The sequence below is a fragment of the Akanthomyces muscarius genome, chromosome 1 (assembly GCF_028009165.1).
Source record: "Akanthomyces muscarius strain Ve6 chromosome 1, whole genome shotgun sequence".
In the NCBI taxonomy this organism is placed as follows: domain Eukaryota; kingdom Fungi; phylum Ascomycota; class Sordariomycetes; order Hypocreales; family Cordycipitaceae; genus Akanthomyces; species Akanthomyces muscarius.
Window position 1 is genome coordinate 2,650,912 of NC_079241.1, and position 26,256 is coordinate 2,677,167.

The 26,256-nt window shown below is 55.1% G+C and overlaps 10 protein-coding genes across 11 annotated transcripts; 4 read left to right on the top strand and 6 right to left on the bottom strand.

Annotated features, from left to right (window-relative positions):
• Nucleotides 1–2,193: 2,193 nt before the first annotated feature.
• LMH87_005864 (uncharacterized protein) lies at nucleotides 2,194–4,554 on the top strand (the record flags this gene model as incomplete). The annotated part of the gene is made up of 6 exons (XM_056203659.1): nucleotides 2,194–2,207; nucleotides 2,259–2,408; nucleotides 2,460–3,263; nucleotides 3,439–3,456; nucleotides 3,646–3,726; nucleotides 3,786–4,554. 6 exons carry the CDS (start codon nucleotides 2,194–2,196, stop codon nucleotides 4,552–4,554), a joined length of 1,836 nt encoding a protein of 611 aa, XP_056059094.1.
• A 2,283-nt stretch (nucleotides 4,555–6,837) lies between these two features.
• On the bottom strand, nucleotides 6,838–7,629 carry LMH87_005865 (uncharacterized protein; the record flags this gene model as incomplete). 2 transcript variants are annotated; one of them, XM_056203661.1, is made up of 1 exon in its annotated part: nucleotides 6,838–7,629. In XM_056203661.1, the coding sequence occupies one exon, from the start codon at nucleotides 7,627–7,629 to the stop codon at nucleotides 6,838–6,840; it is 792 nt and encodes a 263-aa protein (XP_056059096.1). The 2 variants fall into 2 exon arrangements, with proteins under 2 accessions (XP_056059096.1, XP_056059095.1); XM_056203660.1 differs by having other exon boundaries at nucleotides 6,838–7,170.
• Nucleotides 7,630–8,229: 600 nt separating this feature from the next.
• On the top strand, nucleotides 8,230–10,062 carry LMH87_005866 (uncharacterized protein; the record flags this gene model as incomplete). Its single annotated transcript, XM_056203662.1, has 3 exons — nucleotides 8,230–8,335; nucleotides 8,396–8,443; nucleotides 8,501–10,062. 3 exons carry the CDS (start codon nucleotides 8,230–8,232, stop codon nucleotides 10,060–10,062), a joined length of 1,716 nt encoding a protein of 571 aa, XP_056059097.1.
• A 448-nt stretch (nucleotides 10,063–10,510) lies between these two features.
• LMH87_005867 (uncharacterized protein) lies at nucleotides 10,511–12,801 on the bottom strand (the record flags this gene model as incomplete). The annotated part of the gene is made up of 3 exons (XM_056203663.1): nucleotides 10,511–12,541; nucleotides 12,591–12,647; nucleotides 12,703–12,801. The coding sequence occupies 3 exons, from the start codon at nucleotides 12,799–12,801 to the stop codon at nucleotides 10,511–10,513; spliced, it is 2,187 nt and encodes a 728-aa protein (XP_056059098.1).
• Nucleotides 12,802–13,844: 1,043 nt separating this feature from the next.
• On the top strand, nucleotides 13,845–14,389 carry LMH87_005868 (uncharacterized protein; the record flags this gene model as incomplete). Its single annotated transcript, XM_056203664.1, has 2 exons — nucleotides 13,845–14,271; nucleotides 14,364–14,389. The coding sequence occupies 2 exons, from the start codon at nucleotides 13,845–13,847 to the stop codon at nucleotides 14,387–14,389; spliced, it is 453 nt and encodes a 150-aa protein (XP_056059099.1).
• Nucleotides 14,390–14,501: 112 nt separating this feature from the next.
• Nucleotides 14,502–15,029, bottom strand: LMH87_005869 (uncharacterized protein; the record flags this gene model as incomplete). The annotated part of the gene is made up of 4 exons (XM_056203665.1): nucleotides 14,502–14,660; nucleotides 14,756–14,762; nucleotides 14,879–14,937; nucleotides 14,997–15,029. 4 exons carry the CDS (start codon nucleotides 15,027–15,029, stop codon nucleotides 14,502–14,504), a joined length of 258 nt encoding a protein of 85 aa, XP_056059100.1.
• A 746-nt stretch (nucleotides 15,030–15,775) lies between these two features.
• LMH87_005870 (uncharacterized protein) lies at nucleotides 15,776–18,066 on the bottom strand (the record flags this gene model as incomplete). The annotated part of the gene is made up of 5 exons (XM_056203666.1): nucleotides 15,776–15,853; nucleotides 15,925–16,215; nucleotides 16,281–17,458; nucleotides 17,507–17,680; nucleotides 17,748–18,066. The coding sequence occupies 5 exons, from the start codon at nucleotides 18,064–18,066 to the stop codon at nucleotides 15,776–15,778; spliced, it is 2,040 nt and encodes a 679-aa protein (XP_056059101.1).
• Nucleotides 18,067–21,280: 3,214 nt separating this feature from the next.
• LMH87_005871 (uncharacterized protein) lies at nucleotides 21,281–23,361 on the top strand (the record flags this gene model as incomplete). The annotated part of the gene is made up of 7 exons (XM_056203667.1): nucleotides 21,281–21,337; nucleotides 21,398–21,414; nucleotides 21,468–21,540; nucleotides 21,595–21,735; nucleotides 21,785–22,660; nucleotides 22,709–22,907; nucleotides 22,964–23,361. The coding sequence occupies 7 exons, from the start codon at nucleotides 21,281–21,283 to the stop codon at nucleotides 23,359–23,361; spliced, it is 1,761 nt and encodes a 586-aa protein (XP_056059102.1).
• An 825-nt stretch (nucleotides 23,362–24,186) lies between these two features.
• Nucleotides 24,187–24,612, bottom strand: LMH87_005872 (uncharacterized protein; the record flags this gene model as incomplete). The annotated part of the gene is made up of 3 exons (XM_056203669.1): nucleotides 24,187–24,196; nucleotides 24,243–24,290; nucleotides 24,371–24,612. The coding sequence occupies 3 exons, from the start codon at nucleotides 24,610–24,612 to the stop codon at nucleotides 24,187–24,189; spliced, it is 300 nt and encodes a 99-aa protein (XP_056059103.1).
• A 728-nt stretch (nucleotides 24,613–25,340) lies between these two features.
• LMH87_005873 (uncharacterized protein) lies at nucleotides 25,341–25,574 on the bottom strand (the record flags this gene model as incomplete). Its single annotated transcript, XM_056203670.1, has 1 exon — nucleotides 25,341–25,574. The coding sequence occupies one exon, from the start codon at nucleotides 25,572–25,574 to the stop codon at nucleotides 25,341–25,343; it is 234 nt and encodes a 77-aa protein (XP_056059104.1).
• Between the last annotated feature and the right edge of the window lie 682 nt (nucleotides 25,575–26,256).

Consider the following 26,256-nt stretch of genomic DNA (forward strand, 5'->3'; position numbering starts at 1 on the left):
ATCGAAATGTGGGTCACGCCCAACTACACCACATGCACCCACTCCGGCTGGCAGATGCTTTTGCTGCCGATTACTGAACCGCCCTGTCCGACGTAGGTATGACTGATGCCTGACTGACCAGGGGACTGACTGTCGGAGCCTGGTGTATGACCGATTTTGACAAGTAAACACGAAGCATGCGAGAAAAGCGTTAGCTCTGAGACAGGAAGCAAACAAGGCCGCGCACTGACTCTGGTGCTGGCTTTAGATTTTTTTTTTTGCAGTCTAAATGCAACACAGTCAGCCAAAGCTAGCCAATTTCGCTTCCGCCAGCTTCCCGCCGTGTCCCGCTGTGCACCGGTACATTCCACCCCCTGCTCCCGCTGGCAGGACGAACAAGGCCCGTGTGATCTGTAGAATTGAAGAAGAGGGTGGCGGATGCTTGCGAATTGCGGAACAAGTGTACTAGGGACTTGACTACCTATTTTACCAGTCTCCGGTCAACACATCAGACCCCGGGCTCATCATGTGTGCTGTTCACTGCGTTGTCCGATGAAGCCATTTCTTAACCCCGGCCGCAAGCCCCCGTCGTCAACGCTACGTAGCATGATATACCCCGTCCACCATCTGCTATGCTTTGCATCACCAAATAACCGCCTCGGGGCTCCACGCAGCCCAACGCCCGCCCATGTCCACCAATCGTCACCCCCTCGCCATGCGTATCCGATTACTGGCAGATGCAGCATCATCATCGGCAACCCGTCCACCTTTTTTTCTTCCTCGACTCTTTTCGTTTAATATGCGAGCTGGCCTCGTCACTCTCTTCCTTGCTTCCTTCCCTGCATCAGCCACGTTTTTCTCTTCTTTGCGCAGTCCATCACTGTCAACTGTGGCGCCTCCTAGCAGCACTACCTAGCTTGCGACGAGCTGCCTCCCAGAGTCCCAGTGACCTTGCTCTGCCTACAAATACAGGCCCATTGCACCAGCCACGAACGTTGCGAGCCTCGCTGTGGCTTGACAGCGCAATTTTCTTCTTCGCGCAGGACGTTAGCAACACAGCCAACTACTTACTACTCAGTGCAAGCCAAGGTACGTCTGCTTTCCCTTTCGTTGTTCTCCCCATTCCCTTTCACTTTACCCTTTCCAACATACTCGCTTTACCGCTTCTGCACCCGGCCATTGTCCCTCTGTCGTCATGCCCCCCTGCTGCTGCTTCTTCCCCGGCGTGCTCCAGCAAGTGCGCTGCTTCAACGGCCCCAGGGCGTGCCTGTAGTGCAGGGGCCCGCGGGTCCAGACGCCCACGCACGCTAAAGCGAGCACACTAGCAGGCCAGGATCCACATATCTGGGGTTCTCGAACCTCTGGCTCCTCCCTCTGCAGCTGGCTTGTGGTGCTTCGACTCCGGAGTGCCTGCACTTGCCTGCGCAAGTTTGGAACGGTGCCTGCGCTTGCCTGCTCCGAAGCTCCCACCCGCCTGGACTTGCAAGTGTTGGAGAGGCTCCAGGGCTCTCGTCTTGGCGTCCGCTAGTAGCATGCGTTGCAAGTCTTGCCCTTTTCGGGGGCTTGCTCAGTGCTGCTCAGGGCCACCTGCTCAGGCCGGTCCAGGGTTCCTCAGGACTTCCTGGGGCTGCCCTCCGGCGCTGGAGCAGCCGCTACGAGCCACCTGCAGGCTGCTGGCGTCGTACCGCCTGGCCCCCACCACACTGTCATCACTGCCACTCTCTTTTATACTCCCCATCGCCGACCACACTCCTCAAATGCCTGCCCTTCTTCTCTTTTTCTCCCGATTCCTGCGCACTCTGAATACCAACTTTCTATCCTCTTGTTGCATTGGTCATTCGTTCTTCCCATCCCGACTCTCGCCAGAGCCCTCGTCTATTGTTGCGCTTTACCTGCTCGCCGCACCATCCCTGCAAACGTTCCGTACTCGCTGCGCCGCGACTCGCAACCTCGACGACTCTCGCTTGCTCACATCCCGTCTCTCCGCAGGCTCTGCACCTCAACACCTTTGCTGGTGCCATCTATGAAGCGTTTCGCAGCGGCCAGTGTGCCCCATTAACGCATTTACGACTTTGAATTTGTATTATCGCTGCTCACCCAGCTCGTCACGCTGCCGCCCTCTGCTGCTCCGCCGAGGCGAATCCGCCCCTGCAAATACGAAGGCCCACGCGACCCAACAACAGCAGTGCCATTCACAGCGACATCACCGCCGCCATGTTCAGCCAAAGGTAACTTACTCGCTGGCGCGCTTCTGCCACTCCTTTGCTAAACTTATTCAGGTTGAACTCCCAAAAGCCCGACGACGAATTGCTCGCCAATTTTCGCCAACAGTTCCCCCAAATAGGTTCCACCGCCGAAGGGGGCTCTCCGGGCATTTCTCAAACCGCTGGTGCCCCAGATATGAACCCAACGGCCCCCGTTGCCCCCAAGTATGTTGGTTCGTTTGTGCAGCTGATCGCTCCCAGCGCTGACATCAACAGCATTCGACCAGAATTCCATGATCAGGACCCAACACCCAGAGCCAATAACGACCCCTGGCGCTTCACGCCCTCGCTGCTGGATGCCAACTCTTATGCCTTTAGCGCTTTCGGTCATGGCAACTCTGGTCTATTTACCCCAGGCATACATGGACCGCAGCAATTCTACCAGTCCCAAGCTGGCGATCTGCATACACCCACCATGGCCATGCTCCAGAGTGTCACGACGCCTTTCGGTGCACCTCCCTCCCTGGAAGCTATGCAATCTGGCGCAGTTATGGACCCTTCGGCTTTTCACACCGTGCCCAGCCAACATATGCCTCCATTTCAACCCTACCTCCAAGTACCTGGCCAACAATTCGCGCCATCATCTTTTGTCCAACAAGACACAGGTTACGAAACCATGGAGCAGGATCCATCGCCCATGGGGTCTGAAGAACCTGACCCTCGGCTAATTGGCTTGAAGAGCCAATTAGCTGCCAACGCCGCCGCAATGAGTCTTCCCTTGCCGCCATCAGCAGAAAAGTTTCGATTCCATTCGACTCTCAACGCTGCCACGGCCATGGTGAAGCAGGCTGACGAAATTCCCATCACTTACCTAAACAAGGGACAGGCCTACTCACTCTCCGTTGCCGATACGCAAGGCGCTCTCCCAGTTCAACCCGGAACACGATACCGAACTTTTATCCGCGTTTCGTTCGAAGACGAAGAGCAACGCGCTAAGCCTAGCGTATGCTGGGGTCTGTGGAAGGAGGGTCGAGGCACGAACGAGGCTCATCAGCGCGGTGGCAAGCTCCAAGCAGTTGAGTACGTCGAAGCCAGTCAGCCCGCTGAAGGTGACGACAAGAGAACACGCATCGAGGTTGAGTCCTCTTCCTTCGATGGCTTCTGCGTTACTTGGACTCCTGGCACCGCTGGTGCTCCCGAAGTCAACATCGCGGTCCGGTTCAATTTCCTGTCCACTGATTTTAGCCACTCGAAGGGTGTCAAAGGTATCCCTGTACGACTTGCCGCCAAGACCACCCAACTGTCGGGAGGAGACGGGGTCGACGTTAGCAGCGACGCCAAGCCCGAAGTCTGCTTCTGCAAGGTCAAGCTATTCCGAGATCACGGTGCCGAACGCAAGCTTTCGAACGACGTGGCCCACATAAAGAAATCGATTGAGAAGCTGAAGCAACAGATTGCGCAGGCCGAAAGCGGTGTCAAGGATAGCAAGAGAAAGCGACAGAGCATTGCTTCCAAGGCCAGCGTCGACTCGCGGACTGGGAAGGTGCAAAAGCACAAGAGAACATGGTCTATGTCCTCTACCAGCTCTAACAACGGAGGCAGGCCTTCTCTCGAAGACGATTTGCACTTTCGACTACAGACGCTGCAAGACATGTTTACTAGCACTCGCCCGATCAGCGTACTGTTCTTGCGCGGCGAAGACCAAGACGATATGGATCTGCACCCGGTCTCTATGCCCGGTGATCTGTCTCCTGCTACTCGCGAGGGGCGCAACTGGCAAGCACGCAGCGGACGTAGCTCCGTCCGTAGCTCTCTCGTTTCACCTTCGCCCAGCTCACTATCCCTGGCATCACAGTCGTCCACTGGCGGTCACTGGCAAAACTTTGACTCTCGCGGCCCCGACCAAGTTACGACAGTCAACCGAACGGATGATTCCGGTACACTAAGCGGATGGATTGAGGCGCTAGGCGTGGACCCGTCGTATAGACCGCCGCAAGAACGCTCGCCTAAGCCTGTGGCCTGCTTCTACGTGCAATATGACAATCAGTCCACGGAGAAGCGCGCATATCATCGCGCCGTTTATCTATTCCAAAGGTCTCTTCCGGAGCTGAAAAAGCAGATTGCTGCCAAGTTTGGGTTGGAGGAGAGCCGCATGAAGCGAGCAATTCACCGGCTGCCGAGCGGCCTCGAGGTTGAGCTGGATAACGACGTTGTTCAAGAACTTCGCGAAGGACAGGACATGCGACTCGAAGTGGAAGAGATTGTCGAACAGCCTGGCAAGGAGTGGCAAATGTCGGTTGACGGCGAAGAGGCGAAGGAGGAGAACCAGTCGCAACAATCAGCGGGCTTGATTCTGCGCCTTACATTTTAAGCAAACCAACAGCGGCGCATTCCTCTGAAGGGCTGGGTTGTTTCTTGCTTTTCCTTTTACATATTGGCAATCTTCCAAGGATATATGGAGGTGTTACTTTTTTTCTTATTTGCTTGATATAGGGAGCGCCTTTGGGCCTCCCATCGTTGGATATATATTTTGTACTACCTGGAAAAGCGGCCGTTGCCGGCGTTGAAAATGGGAGGCAAGAGGAGCCGTTATGAACTCGGCTGGGCCGTTACGAAAAAATTGTTATGCATTCAGGAGGAGATGGGCGGTGGTAATGTACAGTATCTGCTGGAACTTTGCGTGTCGGGCGTTTACGAGGATGGCCCCGAACAGGGAGATTTAATGAGGCAGCTCGCCACGAGCCTGGATGCTGCGAACCCATAATCACATTAATTGATATTGATTACAGCACAAAATACCAAGACAAGTGTTGAGAGCCATGCAGGCGTTGTGGAGGTGGCGAAAATCAAACATGGTGATGGCTCCAGGGAGGGATGGACAGTCGATCATGCGGTGATGGATGGGCCAGGCGAGGCCGAGAAGCAACAGTCAGAAATAGCGTCAACTGGCGGCGACTAGGATCAATCAAGACATATTGGCCGCAAATCCAACACCGAGAATATACACCAAAATAGTGTACGGATATAAAAAGGGGACTGTCGGTTTTTTCGCGTGGGAGAAAACCGGTTTTCAAGGCAGTTCGAAATTAGGCAAGGTGGCGGTGCAAGCTAGCCAGCGGTGGTTTTTTTAGACAGTGGCAGCAGGCAAAGGTTCCTACCCAAATAAAGGAAAAAATCGACCCGGGTCTAGACTTGTCTCTGAACCGTTGCGGGGAGCGAGCCGCGGAGGGAGAGGGGAGGGCGTGTGTTGAGGAAAAGGCTTGAAGGCTGTATTTATAGTGCTTTACAGTGGTCAAAGGCTGGTATTATAGTGGACGACCGCCTGTACCCTTGGGGCTTACAGTGGGAAGGCGTGGTAAGGCTCGGAAGCGTGCTCCGCCACAGACCGGGCATCAGCTAACAGCCAAGGGTCCCCTGGCCCCGGGGCTGCAGCCTTTTTTTAGGCGGAAAACATGTCTTGTCCATCGCCGATCTTCAGGGGAGGAGGGAGGTTTTATCCTTGCATACTGGGTTTGAAATCGGCAGTGAAAGGTAAAGAGGATTACTGGTACGTGAACTGGCAAGTGCGTTGAAAAAAAAAAACAAAAAAAAGCATGGCTAGTGACCGGAATGTGCACTGCTGAATGAGTACATGGACCGAATGTAATTTAGATTGTGGGCAGAGGAATAAATACTGATATAGCGAAAATAGAAGCAGCTCTGCGTTACTCTGTGTGCAAGCTGATGGTGGTTTCTCGTATCATGAACGGGAACGATTCGGCACAAAGGTGTCTACAAATCACATGTTCAGTGCTTCCGCCGTGTTTCTGACCCATGATATAATTTGCGCGTCTTTTCCAGTGCTCTGACGCAATGATCCCCAACAACCAACATCTTGGGATCATCCGTCGGAGGTCCCTAGTGTCGGCTTGGCGATTGTCGGCTCTTCCTCCCCCACCCGGATGTCCTAGCGCAGGTGCTGCGCCACCAGGGTTCAGGGACAGGCACCGAGCTAGCAATACCAGCAGCAAGGCATTGGGTACTTTTTGTCCGCCAACGACAGGAAATGCAGAAGCGTCGGGGTCTCTTCCCGGCATTGTTTTGCCCTACCATGACTGGTTGGAGACCTGGCCAGTAAGAGGTTAGTTTGACTATCCACGGCACGAGTAGGGACTGTGGGGGGTGGGCGCTATTGTCTCGAGCTGTGTGCTGATTGCCAGGAATATGATGCGGAGGAGTCTGGAAGTTGCAGCATTTGGAAAAAGTAGTCAGGGGCTGGCGGCCTCTCGGATCAGGATCCTCAGTCCGGTAAAGTACTCGAACGTCATTGCATGCTATTTGGTTGGATGCTGCTGGGGGCATGAAGCGCGAGGCAAGACTGGAACCAACTACCCGGGGAAAATACAGTTAGGAAGATCTTGAGATTTTGGCTCGACACTTTTCGTAATCCAGCGTAATGTAGTATATATTTACTCCATGAAGACACTCGTGCTCTTTCCAAATGCACATTTCCTATACTCAAGAGTTGCATTGAACAAGTCCCTACGGAGTTCTCCCCGCGGAAGCACGAGCCACCACATCCCGCAGAGCCGCTCACCTGATGTGCAGCAGGCATTTCCGTCCTCCCATGCACTCCGCCATCTCTCCTTTCCCAGCAAGCACACACTCTCCCACCTCAATTCTCCTCCCTTGGCGTCTTGGGGAGATACTTCATGTAGCGAAACACGTAGTGGCCCCATTTCGCATCCTCCCCCTCCCCCGGGGGCTTGCACGGCGCGTACTCGTCCAGGTCGACGTCGAGGCTGCGAATGACCTCGAAGCCGCTCTTCTGGTACATGCCCCACGCGGGATCCGACGAGTGCACCCACGCAAAGACGCCGTTGTCGTCGCAGATGCGCGTGCCCCAGCGCAGCAGCGCCGAGCCCACGCCGCGGCCCTGGTACTTTGGCGACACGGTCAGGCCGACGATGAAGAGGCACCTGGTGCCCGCGGGCATCACCTCGGCCATCCACGCCTGCATGTCGGCGTCGGTGAGGGCGACGAGGCGCTTGATCGGGTCCGTCTCCTCCTTGGGCTCTTCGTTGGGCTTGGCTGCTCCCTCGCCTTCCGGCTCCGGCTCCGCCTGCGTCGCCTTGGTCTCCTCGACGGGCTTGGCCGCGGCGGCCTCGGCCACACGCTCCTCAAAGTACGGCATGCTCTTGGGCACGAAGCCCTTGATGCCCCAGTTGCAGACGCCCATGATGTCGCCCGTCGCCTCGTCGACGGCCTTGAGCACGTGGCACGTCCGCGACGTCAGGTAGCTCGGCATGCTCTCGAGCGTGTGCTTTTCCATGTCAAAGGGCTCCTCCCCGCCCAGCGCCTTCATCTGCGTCTGCCGATCATTCTCAAACGCCTGCCCGGCGAGCTTGGCCACGGCGGGGATGTCCTCTGGCTGGAGGCGCCCGATGCGCATTCCTGGTACTGACATGTTTTTTTTTGGGTGTACGTACTTCAATTGTTGTGGCTTGCTAATTTCGCATATATCATGGCGAGGAGCAAATATTCAGACTGAGAATGTTGTGGCTTTTATAGTACATGACCTCCAAACTGCGTAGTGTATAAAATGGTGGGGTAAAGCAACCAATTCCAACGGCATCTCCCCGGCTGAGTCACTCGGCCGTGCTGATGGCAGCAGTCGTGGATAAAAGATGCAAACCTATCATTGCCGACAAATGGCAAGGAAGTCGGTTTGGATGTAATTCCCCGTACGTAAAAGCAACACATCGTGCAATCACGCCCACCGTGGCCCAGCTTCCCCAGCCTTGCGTGCCTGGCCGGCCACCATGCATGTCGTTGCACCGGCCCCACTCAAATCGCAAAGCTTCAATTTTGGGTCCGCCGTCGTGCTTTTTGAGCCTCACGTCGCCTCCCACTGCCGTCACCCCCAGAGACGCCCACGACAAACCCATCAACAGCCGCCGGGCGACCGACTGCGAACCGCCGAGCGACCTCCGCACACAGAGTTAGCCAACGTTTCATGATTACCGCGCTCGCCTGCTCGCGACGCCAGATATCCTCGCCGCGCGCCATGGCGTCCGCCTTTGGCCACTACAATGGTGCCGGCGGCCAGAAGCGTGGCCAGTTCACAGTCACGGCGCTCGGCCGATGGTCGAGCATCAATAAGGCGCTTCCTGGTATGCTGTGTGGGATGTCTGTCCGTCGATGAGCAATCACAACTAACCTATGACACCCAGCCGTCGACACAATATCCGCCCTCCACATCTACGACTTTGACAATACCCGTACGTTTGCAAGTCCTTGCCTGCGTGACGATAGAATCTGACTCGGAAAATACACAGTCTTCAAAACCCCTCTTCCCAACAACACACTATGGACCGGCCCTACGATTGGCATGCTGTCCAAGCAGGACGCGTTCATCAACAGCGGCTGGTGGCACGATAACCGTATCCTTGGTGCGACGGGCCGCGGCATCGAACAAGAGGAGCCCCGCGCCTGGGAAGGCTTCTGGAATGAGAAAATCGTCGACCTTGTGCGCCTCAGCATGAAGCAGCCCGATGCGCTGTGCGTGCTGCTCACCGGCCGCGGCGAGCAACGCTTCGCCGACCTGCTGCGCCGCATCGCTGCCAGCAAGCACCTCGATTTTGACATGCTCTGCCTCAAGCCGCAGGTCGGCCCCGACCACCAGAAGTTCGCCAGCACCATGAAGTTTAAGCAGGAGCTGCTCACCGAGATCATGGAGACGTACAAGCATGCCAACGAGATCCGCATCTACGAAGACCGCCCAGCGCACACGCAGGGCTTTCGCGACTTTCTCGAGGATTACAACAAAGCGCAGCGCATCCAGCCCACACGCGGCCCCATCCAGGCCGAAGTCGTCCAGGTCAACGACACGCAGACGGCGCTGGACCCCGTCGTCGAGGTGGCGCAGGTGCAGCGCATGATTAACGAGCACAACGAGGCAATGTCCAAACAGCCCCTCCACCTGCGGCCCAATGCGCTGCGCATCAAAAAGACAGTCTTCTTTACAAGTTATATCATTGAGCCGGAAGACTCCAAGAAGCTGCTGGAGCTGATGCCCATCCCGAAAAAGGCGACGTCAGGCGACGCAACCCGCTTCCACGGCAACAACATCATTATTGTCCCGCGACCGTGCCCTAAGCCCATTCTCGCCAAGGTGGGCGGCCTCGGCAACAAGCTGACCTGGCAGGTCACCGGCACCGCTTGCCACTACAACAGCATCTGGGCGGCGTGCGTGCAGCCGGTGCCGCCTACGGCCGTCTACCACAGCGACAACAAGGTCCCGCTCGTGGTGCTGGCCCTCAAAAAGGGCGCGCGACCTGCCGACGCGGGCAAAATAAACACTTGGTCCGCGCTGCCGCCCGAGAAGCGCTTCACCTTTACGACAACGGTCGGCGAAAAGGCCGTGCTGCGAGTCGAGGCTGACGACCCGCGGGAAGACGAGTACGAGAGCCTATTTGCGAACAAAATCCAGAACAACAACAACAACAACCACAACGGCAAAAATAACGGCAGCAATAAGCGGAAGCACAATGGTGACGACTGGAATCCCCCAAGACAGCCTGCTGCCGACGCGGCGGCTGCCGCGGCTAGAGGCGGCGGTGGCAGCGGCGGCGGTGGTGGTAGAGGAGGACGCGGAGGCAGAGGCGGCCAGGCATCCGGGCGAGGACGTGGCGGCGGCGGCGGAAAGGGCAAGGGCAAGGGAAAGGGAGGCTTCGCACACTACCGCTCCCTCGACGATGTAGGCAAAAACGCCCCCTCCGAGGTCAACTATGACGACGCGCACCCGCCGGCCAACGCACCAACGGGTCCGCGCGGCGGCAAGAGCGGACCGGGGGGCGGCGGCGGCAACCAAGTGAATGATTTACAAAGCTATTATTGAGCGCATTGTGGACGGCGCGCTCGAGGAGATGTATACCTGCCTGTGAAGCAGGAAACACGCAGAGCGGAGAATATGCATGTGATATCCCCCCCATTAGTATTATATATGTCTGCGAAGAAGAAGAAAAAAAAAAGGGGGACCAAATGATTGTTGTTTTCGCTGTGATTACGGAGAGAAAAAGCTTACAAGAGGGTCATATATCCTACTTTTTTTCCTTTCCATGTTTGGCGTTTATTGGACGATATATATGTTAGCTTCATAGCATGTACCCTCACGGACAGAGACAGAAATAGCCTTCATATGACGGCGTGGAAGAGCCCGTAATGACTTTTCCCTGTACCCGATGGAGACTTTGATGACACAGTGTAGCGTTGATGCTGTAAATTGTATATTCCTTGGTATTTCCTGCCTTTTATATTCCACAAGACCTCCTTTTCCTTTCCATATTTTAGTACTCATCATCATCATCATCGTCATCGCTGTCTTCGTCATCTTCCTCCTCTGCATTCTCCAACCACTCCACCAGCACCCTGCACTTATCTCTGAGCGCCGTCATACCCTCCCCGTCAGCTGCGCGGTCGTCCTCCCACCACTCCAGGATGCCGTCTTCCTCAAGGACATCCAGCGCGTACAGTTGCTGCATGAGCGCCGCCAGCACCGTGCCGGCCTTGGCGGCGTCGACGCCGCCCGCACCGACGCTCGTTGTTGCCACCTCGCACAGCGCGGTCTGCGTGGCCAGGATGAAGGCGACCTGCTCTGTCTCGCCGCCGCCGACGCCAACCTCGTCGACAAACTTGACGGCGCCGCCGCGTGCCGTGAGGGCCGTCTCGGCTGCCTTGCTCGGCTCCAGTGGGCTGCCGTGCTCGCCCGGCACGACGAGCTCGGCGGCGCGGCGCGCAAAGGCCGTCGCCACGGCGCGGCGCATCATGTCGTCGGACGCATTGTTGGCGAGGCGCAGGCCCATGAACTCGAGCTTGGCCGAGTCAAAGTCGCCCGAGTCGGCGCGCAGCGCGTCGAGCAGGCCGTGGACGGCGTCGGCGTGGAACGATTCCTTGCCGGCGGCCTCTGGGTCGGGCTCTTCGCCAAACGCGGCCTCGCTGCCGTCGCTCGAGTACACTTCGGAGGCGAGCGTCGAGATGGAGGACGTGGAGACGTTGAAGCCTGCCATGGAGTAGATGAGCGACTGCTGCAGGCGTACGGGGTCGTGATCCTCGAGCTCGTCGATTTCCGGGTCGTCAAAGGCGGCACCGATGCCACTGGCACCGACAAGGGCGGCGTCCGAGGCGACAGACTTGCCGAGAGGTGAGAGCGTAGATATGACGGTGTTTTCGGCGACGTTGACGCTGTCGCCAATTTGCACACCAAAGGAGAGGAGAGCGCCGGGGGAGATAATAGCGCTCTTGCCGACTTTGGTGTTGTCGGCTAGAATGGCTCGGGAGATGGTCGCGTTCTCGTCGATTGACACTTCATTCCACACGAACGAGTCTGTGAGGACGACGCCCGCGCCAATGACGCAATCGCTGCCAATGATACAGTTGGTAATGGTGGTGCCCGCGCCGATGCTGGTGTTGGCGCCAATGATGGAATGACGCAAACGCGCGCTCGAGGCGTGGCACGCGCTCTGCTCAATGACGACGTTGTTGGAGTGTGTGTGATACGTGGATGTCGGGGAGAGATTGTTCTCGGGGATAAAGGGAAACGTCCAGCGGCCGAGGACGTCGCGGCTGACGGAGTCGTACATTTGCAGGTTGCTGGCGCGGGCCGCGTAGCCGTCCTCGACAATGTGCGCGTAGATCATCTTGCCGTTGAGCTCCCAGTCTTTGAGGACGCCGTGCAGGAAGTTGCGGCGCGGCAGCTCGTAGTCGAAGCTCTCGGACCACAGCGCGAGCACCTCGGGCGTGCAGATATCCACCTGCGCGTCAATCAGGTCGGCGCGGACGTCAAAGTCGGCCGACAGCTCGTCGGGGATGGCCGGGTCGAGCAGGGCGTAGTGGTCGCCGCCGAGCGGGCTCATCTCGTCGTAGTGCAGGCAGCGCTGGGTCCTGTTGTCGACGACGAAGACGGGCGTGATGCCGTTGATCTTTGTGCGGTGCGCGTCGTGGCCGCCGCTACGCAGCACGCAGGTCATGATGTTGAAGGCGCTCTCCTCGCGGCGCTTGCGGTGTGCGGCGAGCACGTCGTCGAGCAGAATATTGGACACGAGGTCGCCGTGGACCAGGATGAAGTCGCCGTCGATGAGGGAGCGGGTGTCGAGGTCGCGCAGCACGTCGCCGGCGGAGCGGGCGTCGGCCACGCGGATAAACTGGATGAGGGAGAAGGGGGAAGATTTGGAGGCCGTGGACCACCGCGAGCGATGAATGTGCTCCTCGACAGCGTCGGTATTGGCGCCGCAGTAGAGGTAGACTTCGTTGACACCGTTCATGGCCAGGAACTCGAGGGTATATTCGATGAGCGGCGTGTTGCCCAGTGGCAAAAGGCACTGCACGTTGTTAGCTTGGTAGGCAATGGGGGGTTTCTTGACATCGTACTCGTGGCTTGTCGACTGTGAATGGTTTGAATCTGTCTTGAAACGAGTCGGCGAGAATCTAAAGGCATTTGGTCAGCCGAGCTCTGGTACCCCGCGGCAGGAGCCTGTCTTACCACCGCCTGCAAGACATCCTCGCCTTTGCTTTCGGCACCAGACTTGGCTGGCTTCTTGCCCTTGCCTGAGCTGGCGCTATTCTTTCCCTTGTGCGACATGATTGCGCGAGAAAAAAGGTGGCGGGGGGTGCGAGGCAATGCGCGGCCGAAAGTCGAAGATGAAGCTTTCGAGAGTGGGCTGTGACTCAAAACTCCATCACGTTTTAGTGGATTCGTCGAGTTACACGGGCGGCGCGAGTAATCTGTACAAACGGCAATATTGAAACGAGTACAGAGCTTGCCGAAACCCTCGAAAAAGCAATCGAAGGCCTGTTCTCATTTTCGGCTACCTGACAGAAATAATACCTTCATCTGGAAAATAGTTTCATGATTCAATTTTGTGGCGCGCATGTAAAACAGCGTCCACTGGAAACGCCGATGTTTGCCACCAGTGTGTGTCAATCAATAGGTAGGCAGGTAGGTAGGTGCTGCTTTGCTGTTTCCAACTAGCTACGTACCTAACGAATAAATCGATAAATTTCTTGTAGCCCAGAAAGCGGATAGACAGATTACAATTTTAGAGTCTGGCTCGTTATTCCGAGTAATTTGTGACCTCCAGCACGCTAGCATTTCACGGCACTTTGTAGCTTGGCATAAATGCTTTTTCTCACCCAGCTTCTTTTTTTTTCTTTTTGAAGAAATAACTTGCATCTTCAAATACAAAACATGGATTTATACGTTATTTTGGATTGAAGCAGGATACTCGTGCAATTCGCAGTGTTCGCCAGCGGCCGGCTCGTGAAGCGCTGGTTTCCGATTGGCCACAGCGCCATAACACCCATTTTTATCAGCAATCTACCTTTTTGCTGATGGATTCACCTCTTGGATACAACAACTACTAACACGGACAACACCTCCGCAGCACCCCAATCAGCCTTACGATGCCCATCGTGACCTGTCAACACACAAGAGCCCCAGGTTCTTGCCACGCCTGCCACCAAATTTTTTCCCGTCGCTCGCATCAACAGACGATGCATCTGCCGAGGGGGGGCTGGCAAGTCTGACTTCACATCATTGAAGAGGAGCCATGCAGTGACGGAGGGGTGCGTCCGGCCCGTAATAAGCCAATTAGACGCTTAATCTCCAACCATCAGTGACCAACCATGACGTGCGGAGCCGTTGTCCGGACAGGCAACATGGTGCAAAGCCTGTTCCCCCGCCCTGCGCTGGTTCGAGCTGGGCGGATGCTTTTACTGCAAGCTACGCCTGACTGCAACGCCGGGATCAAGCCTCCCTTGTCCGGCCGGCGCGCCATGCAAGGACTCGAGGCCCGTTGTAAAGCTGATCGGCAACTTGCATCCGTGTGTGGTGTGCCTGGCGTATGGTCACCAACTCTCGCGTCTACCATTTCCTCCAGACCCCAATTATGCTTCAACAATGAGCTCTGGAAGCCATACCAGGACGCTTTTGCCAGCTGGCCCGACAGCATACCCTTTTGCATTTTCCCAAGGTTCACTGAGCACGTCGCTGCGGGAAAGGAGGAAGCCTGTGCTGGCAGCATGCGATCGTTGCAAGCAGCACAAAGTGAGGGTACAAAATCCCTTCGTTGAACTCTCGGCAGTTTCATTCATTTGCGGCGCGAGAATCTGCATTCATCTAACTTTGCTCACGATTTGTGCTAGTGCGACGGTGCCCGGCCCAAGTGTGAGCGTTGCTCAACCCGTGCTCTAGAATGCACCTACAGACCAGCGCCAGTCGATCTGAAGTATAATAATGCGGCGCTCAAGGGCCGTGTTGACACCCATGAGGAGCTGATAGAATTAATGAGAGCTCGATCCGAGAAGGAGGCCTTTGAAATCGTCCGCCGCATCCGCGCTGGCGCCGACGTGGGCTCTTTGGTGCAGCAGATCCGCGATGGCGATCTGCTGCTGCATGTCAATCTGGAACCCGCGGACTGGCGCTGTGCGGGACTGCCAGGGCTTGACGAGATGATTAGTTGTCTCCGCGCGCTGCCAGGGTAAATATCACCAACTTGAGAAGCCCGGAGATATGGGAAATGGAAATGGGTGCTCACTGCTATCCTGCGGGACCGGTCCTGCTACCCTGCTACGATATAGATGGTTCGGATGGCAGCGACTCGCAGTAATTTGAACGGGCGGTCGGGGTTGTGCGGCCGATGAAGCTATTCGAGCAGTACCAGGCACTGCCGACGCAAACGATGAGATGCGCGCTTGCTGCTCCATCATAATGATCTATCTGCAACTCGGACGCGTAAGTTGAGAACTCTTGCGTGTTCTTGATGATACCACGCTTACCCAAAGCCCAAAGCGTGGACCCTTTGAAGCCATAATAAGCTAGCATAGGAATAATACTCTGTTATCAAGCAAGGTTCGCCGCTCCAGGGTTTGAACAACAACACAGAATCGAGTACGAAGGGGTATGCGCTATACCGCTTCACATTTTGACCATGCGCTTCCTATCAGCCATCGTCGCAGCCCTCACTTCAAACAAGAGCCAATTGAAGTGATACATGCCTTCTTGTACGGCCTCCTAGACATTGAAATATAGACATTGAAGCCTATGCTGGGATTTCCGAGGCGTTCAGCTACCACCCTAGAAAGGTGTAGAAGCTTGCTTCACCAGGCATTATGGGATTAAAGTTGCAATATGAAGCGCCGTCATGCACGATCGACATCCCTTTGCAATCGATTCCCTGTCGCTGTTCATTCCCTATGGCGACGAACCTGTCACAGAGACGGAACCCAGCTAGATACTCACTTCCACACGGGTCGAAAATGCTACCGTGGCCCGAATCGATCCCAGTTTCACCTTTACGTTGTAGAATTGAACACACCGCTCTGTTGGCACGTACACCAGCATCAGTGCACCAAGTAAGGTGTGATAAGAGTTAGCCTCTTGGTCCGTCCAAGCCGAAGCCGTAGCAGCCCAGGTGGGAATAACCCACCATCAACTGAATGAAGCGGCGGCAGTAAGAAACATCAATATTTCATCAGATTGACTGTGATCCAATCGTCTCTACATGACCTCCAAATAATGAACAATTTCGAGGAGGAAAAGTCATGTCAGCAGTTCACTACGTATTCCACGGAGTGATCTTACGTTTGTTTGTTGGAGTCCCTAAGCGAGATAGAGCATCTTTGATGACTCTGCTCTATCGAAGTGTTAGCCTCAAAACGCAGCTATTATAAGAGAACAGGCGAGAAGGATTTTCAAAGCCCTTACATGAGGACGAAGACTCAAAGCGACAGTAAAGCGTTGCAGCACTTCATTGAGGTCTGACCCTCCCGCGGCTACGACAGCCTTGCCAATCAAAAAGTGTATTTCGGCGTTATCCGGCGCCATCGCTAGGGCGGTATTCAGCTCTTCGGCAGCGTCTTCCGGCTCACCCATCCTGAGGAGGAGCTTTGCGGTTTGCACCTTGGTAAAGACGGCGAGTCTCTTGGAAGTGTGCCCCTGCGCCGCGCGCCGGATGAACTTGAGCCCTAGCTCAGGGGTGCCCAGGTCGTCGCAGACCTTTTACACCATGCATGTTAGTACTGAGTGAAATATTGAAGGAAGATAGAGAATGGATACAATACCCTCGCAATATTGGTCAGCACTGCTACGTTATCAGGATTGACCTTTTGTGCCGTGAGGTAGTAGCGCAGCGCCCGCTGCGGCGCGCCGAGCCGCTCTTGCACGCGGCCGAGCCCAGCCCAGGCATTATAATGCCGTGCATCGATACGTAGTGCCTGCCGAAAGGCCATATTCGCTTCGTTATACTCCTCACAATCGTGATACTCGTGCCCGAGGTTTGAGTACGCGTGGGCGAGCTGCGGCTGCAGCTGTGTGGCCCGCAGAAAGGCCGCGAGCGCATTCTCCCGACGTTTGAGAAGCGAAAAGACGCAGCCGACGGTGCACCACGCCTGCGGAGATAGGTAATGCGTCTCGACAAGTTCGTGGGCCTGGTATGAGAGCTTCACGTCGTCCTCGAGGTGCCACAACACGGCGGCGTACACCTCGAGGTCCTCCGTCCATGAGGGACAGGCTGTGCGCAGGGCTTGGAAGCTGGCTTTGGCGTCCACATAGGCTATCATCTCGTAGTGCGCCCGTCCCGTCTTGGCGAACACCCACGGAGTGGCCTGCTGCGTAACGGGGAGGGTGGCGAGGGCGTCAAGACATGCGCGGGGCTGGAAGCGCTTTAAGTTATAGTATGCGGTGCCTAGCGTGAGAAACGTGCCATAGAGAGCGGTTGAACTCTCGGTATGGAGCACAGCAGGACGCGAGGGTTTCTTCGGACTAGGTGCCACCACTTTGGCTTTTCCTGTCTTGGTATCTTGTTTGGCTCTCGGAGTCGAAGCGGTCGGCTGGTTTTCGCGAAGCGGCTGGCGGGACTTCGGCTCGAGCATGGCACGAAACAGCTGCCCATCGCGGTAGATGCCCCCACGATTGGTCAGAAGGGGATATGGGCTCAGCCGTGCAGTCCGCCGCTCAGGCGAGAGAATGCTGGTTGACCTGGGCTCATCTGATTGCAAGGTGAATTGCTCGAGGGGGAGAGCACCAGCCATTGTGTCTTGTTTTCGCTTCGCTGGCACCTGAAATCCCCGAGGAGATACTCTAGAGGGGGCAACTGCGTCTGCCGGATCTTCCATCGTTTCGTCCTTTTCACCAGCAGCTGGAGAAGCTAGTTCTGCTGGCATGGACATAATTGCAGTTTCCCTTGTGGGAATGTTGGACGATCTTGGCCGAAATATGTTTGACAAGTCAAGAGTCACGCCTATAAAAGTCAGTGACAAATAATATCGTTGGTTGATAGTAGACGGACCGCTATCGCAGAGATCGGTAAAAGCATCCCACATGAATGGATTCGCTAGCAAAGCCTGAGCGTAGGCATCAGCTGCCCTTTGTAGATCGCCGTTGGCTCGGTGTAGCTTCCCAAGGAGGCAGTGCATCGCTGCCGCGTCGGGGGCAAATCTCTCCGTACACGGCCCATCTGAGACTATGACGCACTTAGTACTAATCGTCGGATCAAACAGACCGAGGGGGGACAAATAGAGCAAGCTTACTACTTGAACGCAGTACCCTCTCTAGTACAGAAATGCCTTCGCAATACATCTTGAGCTGCAAAGACGCCTGGGCGAAAACATACACGCAGCCAACATGCTCGCCACGGGTCGCCTCGTCATGGCTGTATTCATACGCTGCAGCATAGCGGTCGAGACGCAGACAACACAGCGACCGTAGATGAATCCAGTAGGGGTTGTTGTGATCCTGCGCGTGCAGACGGTCGAGGAGGAAAAGAGCGTTGTCGATAAGGTCATGATCTAGGAAACGATATACTCGCCACAGACTCGTATTATTGCAGCTAGGATCGTTATTGGACATTGCGAGTGGTGCTGGTATGGCAAGTCCAAGGTTGCCAAAACAAAGACCGGGGAGTTGGACATCTTTTTGGCGTTGTTCAAATAGTTGCAAGTTTGTGCAACGCCATGGAGCCGATGGGTTTTCATAACACGGCGTGATGCGCCAGGCAGTGTTCCCCTTGACTCCAGGTTCTACATAGTCGGCGTGAGTCGATCTTGTGCGCTGCCGCCGTGGAAAGCGACACGCATTAAATGGCGAGACAAGAACCAACCAATTTGCGCTTGGCCTGCTGCGCGCAGAAGATGCTTCGAGGTGTACAAGATGCACTGCCAAGTTCGGATTTCATGTCAATTGGACTGGCGTGAAGCGGCATGCATTCCGAGCATCTCTTTGTTGCGAACAAGCCCTCTCGGCTGCCAATGGCACGATGGCAGCGTCAAGTGTAGACTCAAACCGGCGGCCACAAACCAACTGTTTAAGGCAATGATATAAAGGTACTTGATGTAGGTTTTGCTCGGTGCCTTCTGTGCCGTTGCTGCAGCCATGTTGGTGAAGAGATCAAGGGCCACACTGCGTTGTAGATCACGACTTGTTGGCTTGCAGAATTGCCAGAACATTAGGCTCGTTTAATAGCAAGTCTTCTTTCACAAGGTAAAGATAGAAAGTTGATGGGGACTGATCAGTGCTGACCGACAGTGAAAATAATGTTCGGCGATCAAATTACTGCGAGTCACAGATGCAGACGTACCACATTTGACCTGTCATGTATCGCAGCGCATCAGAGAACACGGCAGCGCGCAAGACGATATAGCCGAGTTGTGGTAGCAGCATTCCAGAACCCTGGCCATCTGAACAAGGCAGCCACATCCTAGATTCGAGACACGGTAAGGTACATGCCAGGCTAGTGTCGCCTCGTGGGTGGTGGTGTCTGCCATATACGGCTAGATCCGAGAAGCTATTGAGTGATAAGGGCCTCATTCTGCGGAGAAGAATTTTGCGGCAATTTGAAGCTAGGAAAGAACTGTCCTGGCTTTTGCAAAGGTAAAGGAGGAGCAGTGGAAACAAATATACAATGCCGATTGCGTGCGTGCTTAACACTGCTTGCACAATACCACGTGGTGCTTTGTGAGCGATGGGGCCGTCCTTTTCGATCGACATGTAGTTGCTTCTCCAGCTGTATCGACTGCACCGAGCTAACTTATAGGGCCCGCAGACATTGGCGAACTTGCGCAGGCTGGGCTCTGGCGTCTGGAAAAGGAGGGTTTGGAGGCCAGCCATTGATTAGTGGCAGCATGGCAACGTTGCAGCTGGTGGTGAGTGTTGAGGAAGAAAACTTGGTGCAATAGCAAGTAAATGGCAATGTCGGCAATAAGGTCCTAAGTTTGGCGAAATTGGCTGCTGGCTCTGGGGACGCAGATTTCCGTCGGGCACAGGGCGGGAAAGAGATTGCGACTTGGGCGGGGAATTACTTAGGTACTTTGCTTGGTCGCTGGTACAGAGAGTTTGCAAAAAGAGGCGCGAGTTGGAAGGCGCTGCTAAGATATTAGCTTTTGCAGAGACGCGAGGATTCTTCTCTATTATTCCCCAGCCCTCTTGAATATTGTTATTAGTGTTCGTTTCCTCTCATGCCCGAGGCTGCAGTGACTAGCGCTGGACGTGGCTAGCAGCAAGCCGCGGTGGAGCGAGGTTGGAAAGTAGAAAGGGTAGCTCGAGGGCAAGAAAAAGGTAGCCAATGAGGCGAGACGGCCAAGTAATAGCGTGCCGCGATGGATGGGGCGCTGATCCAAGATGATGGAGCATGCAAGCATGCAGAGGGGAGGTTGACAGCGTCTTGGGTGAGTATTACGACGCCGCGAGAAGGCGAGGTGGATATGCTGATGAGTGTTTGTGCGGCTGGTGTTTGAAGGTTTGAGCGTGTTGGAGCCGAGGGAGGCTATTGTTGGTGGTAGTGATCTTTATAATTAAAATGATGATTGCGATCGGTGATGCTGACGGTACTGAGCAATGGATTGGCGAGTGAATGCGTTGAAGAGGAGAAAAGGCCATGGTGATGGAGCTTGTCGACCGAGACAGTGCTAGGTCACTAATAATATGCAGGGCTGTATAGCTACATGCTGGGTACATCCGACTCCGCGGTGGGCGCTACAAAAGCAAGGTACAACCCTTGTCGCTCCACTGTTCGTGATCCGTGATTGCCCAGGGGCCAAGGTACACTAAATTTAGGGCAGCTGAAGCCCGACACAGCCGCTGTAGACCAGCTGCTCACCCGCTGTAGCATCGGGAAACCCACTGCCACCCACCCGCTGTGCCTCCCTCCAGCTCTCCGCGTCGGTCGCTGCTACACCAGACTGCAGCATCAAACTGCTCCCCACGGCACCACGAGTCCACGACACACCCATCACACCACACCACACTACACTACACCACCACCTCGTGTGCCGTCTATCGTCTCCGCCGGCTTTGCTCATCTGCTGCCCGCGAATCCTCCGAGACGCTCTCTTCTCATGCCGTTGGCCAGCTTCTCATCATCTTCGTCTCTCACTCTTTCCCCTGCATTCCCCCCGTCCCGCCCCTCTCCCCGGCCAAACCCTCCGCCCCGGTCTTGAAACCTTGTTTCGTACACATATTCTTGGGCGCGCCAGTGCACAAAATTACGATACTTTTTTTATGCTGCGCCGCTATCCGGACTACCTGCTGCTATTACTACGACTGCCCCTGCCAATCAAGCCTTGCGCCGCCCGCCGCCACCGTCGCCGCCTTGGCTGAGCGACAACCACGTTCCTCGCCGCCGCTACTAAGTTCTCCGGCCGCGACTTTTTTTTCTCCCACAGAGTTACAACAGCCATCTCATCTCCTCCCCCCGGCTCCTTTTCAATTGCTGGTGCCAGTCATCTCTCGCGGCCGGTTTAGCGCTCCATCGCGCCCGTACGCCAGTCTTTCCTTCTGCGCTCGCCTGGTCGACTTCTCCGCCCCATCAACCTCCCGTTCGGCGTCCCCGGTTGCCAACCTCCGATCTTCGTCTCGACATCTTCCGCGGTGCTCCTCTCCTTAGGCCAGCTGCCTGCGCATACCTCACGCCAGGTTCTTGAGTCGGTCTCGATACTATTGCTGGCAGCATCGGCCTCGTCTGTTGCACGACCGCCCTCTTGGCCCACCTCGTCTCCTGCGAGGCGCCGACGCTGCAACCTCGCCTCTGCGCCTTTTCACTCGGCGCCTTATCACCTCCTCAACCATTATGTCCGGCACAGACATTGGCCCGGCCCAAGGGGCAGGCAACAATGCGAGCGAATTCGTGAGTCGTGTTGCTCCTGCTGAAGCAATTGCCTCTACACTGCTAACGCCTTTGCTACAGGTTCGCAAGTTATTCAAGTATGCCAGCTTCTGCCGCTCGCTTGTCATATCAATGCTAATCATGTATCTAGGATGTTGGAGGACCCTTCGCATCAGGACGTCGCACGATGGGGAAAGGACGGGGACTCGTTTGTCGTAGTTGAGGTGCGTTTCATCAACTGCTTTGCGTGTTTGCGCGACAAGACTAACATCGAATAGGGCGAGAAATTTACTCGATCCATCCTCCCCAAGCATTTCAAGCACAGCAACATGTCTAGCTTCATTCGTCAGCTAAACAAATACGATTTCCACAAAGTCAAGCCATCTGCTGATGCTGATGGTTCGGCACCGAGCGGCAATGTACGACACCTTCGCTGCACCCCCGCAATCTCACTGACAGGTTCCGCAGGTCCTCGAATTCAAGCACCCATACTTCCGCGTCGATAGCAAAGACGATCTCGACAATATTCGCCGCAAAGCGCCTGCTCCTAGGAAAACGCAACCGCCCGAGGATTTCACGACGAGCCAGCATGTCAGCGTCATTTCCGAACAGCTCACCGCCACCCAGCAGCAGGTTCAGCAGCTGCAAGAACTATTTGCCGAAGTCTCGCAAACCAACCGACTACTCGTCAACGAAGTCCTGACCCTCCAGAAAATGGTCAACGCACAAAAGGGCGCTCAACACGAAATGCTCAACTACCTGACCATTTACCCCGGCCGCACGAACGCCCTGATGAACCGCCCAATGGCCTCTAATGGAGCCGTTGCGCAGCCCGATGGCGACGAATTAGCACCCGAACTACGTAGAGCGCGAGAGCTCTTGGCCAGCGTCGCGCCTGATGTCATTGCCGATCGCGAACTCGAGCGTCTGCACGACGTGTACGGCCCAATGACTGACTCAAGCGCCATGGTTACCCCCGTCACCATGCCCGTGATGCATGACCCGATCACCGACCTCAGCCGATACCCCGTCTACCCAGTCGGTCAAACTGTTGGCATCGATCCTTTTGCTTCTGACCACATCCAGAAGCTTCCATACGCCATGCCAGGAGATGCTGCTGCCGCCGGTGCGCTCGCTGATGCCCACCACCATGCGCAGCAACATACACCGACTTCATCGGGCCCGACCCCCATCATGGGAACTGCGGCGCCCGCGAATTCAAGAGAGGCGCCGGCCATCTGGGGGATCAAGAAGCCCCAGGTTTTCCTCGTTGAAGATGATCCCACTTGCGCTAAGATCGGTATCAAATTTCTCAAGTCCATGGGGTGTGAAGTTGAGCATGCCGTAAGTTGTAGCGTCGCCGCATATTGGCAGATTGCTGACAGATTTTAGCCTGATGGTGCTGAGGCTTATAATCGAATGAACGCCGTGGGGAGAGAGTACTTTGACCTGATTTTCATGGACATTATCATGCCTAAGCTCGATGGTGTCTCTGCCAGCATGTATATACGACAGCAGTGCCCTTCGACCCCGATTATTGCCATGACTTCGAATATTCGTCCGGACGAAGTCAATGGATATTTCGAACATGGTACGCATCGTGCTAATCGTTTTCGCTTCCGAATAGTTGCTAATTCGCTTTTGCAGGTATGAATGGCGTTCTGGCAAAACCTTTCACAAAAGAAGGCATGCTCAAATCGGTAAAAACGCACCTCGCTCACTTGCTCAAAAACCCCCCTCCCGCCGATGGTGCTGGCGCATTCATTATGCCTGCCATCGCATTCATGGACGGCGCGACACCCGTCAAGCTCGAACCACAAACGGCTGGTTCGGCGAGCAATTGGCCTCCCAACAATGGCATGTCGCAAAGCGACGTTGATCACGGATACGGCATGGTGAATGGTGCTGCAGGGTATCCGATGGCGGGTGGAGGCCGGCAACCATATGGACCGGGCATGGACGGCTCGTCAGCGCGAATGGCGCCGGATCACGAAAGTCCTCCGGAGAAGCGCCAACGGCTCAATGCGCAAGGCAATTTCTCGTGAACGCGGCGCTGGTGTCGACAGCACGCGAAAAAGGATATCGATGCCACTGGACGCAAACAAGGCAGTGTGTGGACGCAAACCAAAACTGGTCCTGCAGGTGCGGACAGGCGTCATTTTATGGTTGGCTCTTTGTCGGCCGTCGCCCTCCCATGCTGCGGTCGATTGTGGTCTGGACCAGATTCATTAAGGTGGGGTTCGGAGTTCGGGGCTTGGGTGATGCAAAGTGACATGTGCCCCGATGTGCATGCATTGGCAATGGTTTTCTTGATTTTTTTTAATATCCTGCTGGGATAAAGGCAGGCTGCAAGTGGTCATTACTGGATGTTGAAAGCAGGCGGGTTGTATGCGCAGCCCACGGCGTTAGTTTCTTCTTTCTCTTATTTTTCTTTCCTTTGGATTTCGGTTTTTGGTCTATTATTATAGCGGACTGTTGGGTATTCAAGAAAGGAGAGGGCATGAAAAAGTTGTTTGCGTTTTATGCTGTGTAACCATTAAGCGCGGGTTGGTGCGTTGCTGGGCTTGAGTCTGGACGCGCCTATGAGGAGATGGATACCTTGAGGCCCAGGATGCCAGGAGAAAGAATGAAGCGTTACTTGTTCTTGTGTTGTCATAGTATAGCTGATTCCGACTTGGGCTCGTTATGCCCTTTGAAAATGAAAACAAAATGGTATCTTGGATAAGCCTATAATGCAGCTCCATTGCGGCGCCACAATTTGTTGCCAATTCACGCAACTACGCATGACACTCTGAGGACTACCAACACATCGGACACTGCGCAAGTGCGTATCTACAGAGTAATTTCGATAATTTACTGGGCGCTGTGTCTCAAAATACGCTCGACTTCGCGATCAGCCGTCTCGACGATGTGCCCTGGTGCATACTGCGGGTGCCAACCAATCCTGACGCCATGCTCCGCCGTGAACGTACATCTAGACCGCCTGCTATTAGCACATTCGAAGGTCTCATGTTATGCGGTAGACACAATCCCCTTTTTCTGCGGGAAACGTACTTGCCGCCGAGCTGCACGCGCACCATCTCCTTTGATATTCCGCCCAGCCCTCGCGCCATCCTCTCCAGCGCCTCGTCGTCAGCGAGCGGCACCTCGGCGCTAGCAATCACGCCCCGTCGGACGAGAGCCGCCGCGATGGAGGAGTACATGTCTTCCCAGGCGACGCTGCCCGACGACGCGAGGTAGTAGCCATTCCTGCCGTGGCCGAGGGTCTCATCACCGGTGAGAATTTTGGCGAGCATGGTGGTGTAGAGCCGCGCATTGTCGGAGACATGGCACACGGGCCATGTCTGTTCATCGAATTAGAGTTTTGGCCAGCATAGTGATGAGGTTTTTGAGGGGGAAAGAATACAGGACGATCGTGTTCGACTTTGTAGACTTGGCCGGCAGCCTTGGCGGCGTTCACGATGGCAACATTTTGGATGGAGATGGGGTTGCCAAAACCTTTGTGTTCGCCGTCTACACACTATCAGCGAAGCTTCCTTCAGGAATATCCTTTTGTTTCTGGAGTGTATAGAGTCGACGAAGTGGTTGCTTACAAACAATGCACGGCGCAAAGATGTAAGTGCGCACACCAAGTGCCTCGCCCTGCTCAATGACGACGTTGTTGGTTTCGATGGCCTAGGTCCATTAGTCTTTCGCAAGACCCTAAAAGCCAACATTTAACCGGACTTGCATTTTGCATCAGCGGAAGCGGTGCCTTTTGCGCCTTCTGCGTCTCGTACAGATCTGGCGCCGTGTCGAGCAAAGGCTTATCTGTCGGCGCACCTGCCAAGTTTGAAAAGATCTTGGCGCCGCTCGTCTACTCAATCTACGCGTCAGCAATCCCAAGATTCTCTTCACTTGTAATGTGAAAAGCACAAAGTGGCGCTACCTGCAGGAAGTGAACTTCCTGGCCCGTCTTCCTCTTCACCTCTGCCAGTGCTTTCAAGAAGATTCGTTGCGCATCCGCACTCAGCACATCAATCAGTCAAAAGACGACCGAAATCTCCTTCTCGAGCACATCCCGCATCACGGCGTCCGGGTCACGCAGGTCCGACGTCCACGGCACGAGGCCGGCCTCGGTCACCGCCGTGGCGGCCGCGGCGTTGTGCCCCGAGGCGTGCACGGTGCAGTCGGCTGGCAGCGTGGTCTCGGTGAGGGCGTGGATGAGGGCGCTGCCGAGGTAGCCGGATGCACCGGTGATCAAGACATTTGTAGGCATTTTGGCGAATGTATATATTATTTTTAGACGGAGGAAGAAGGAAGGCAAACCGATCAATTATATTTATATTTATAGAGATGATTGGTAATAAGTCGGATATAATCGAGCTACGTCGTAGCAGGGCTGGAGCATCATGGTGTAGATTAATAATGCTCCTTCGCGCTGCTGTCCCGAAGCATTTGTAAGAAGATGATCAGAAGGCGTTCAAGTTGTCGAAACAATCATGCGCATGTAGTCGTTTACCACTGTAATGCGCTATGTGCCGGGAACAGGGCCAACGAGATGCAATTGACTTTGCCGAGCAAGGTGTGGCGATGGAGGCCGGGTTGCAGCAAAGGTTGCGCTGGCATTGCCAACGACATGAAATTGGCTGAGATCGGATTTTTATTTTTATTTTAAAAAGGCAAGTCTCTTGCTCCGTCATGTAATGCTAGAAATAAAGTTTATGACCCATCTCGAGCCATAGTTGTGAGGAATTACTTATACAACTCGTACCTAGCCACGAGACTTTACATCTTATAGCAACCGAAACAGCCGGCATTCCATTCTAAGGAATCTAACAATGTTTCTGTTCTTGTTTCGACAGGATACGAAATTTTACATTTTCGCTTCACGATCATCAAGTCAGAACGGGCGATGGTCTTCCAGTAGAAGGTAGAAGCTGCCTTTATGTAGGACAAAC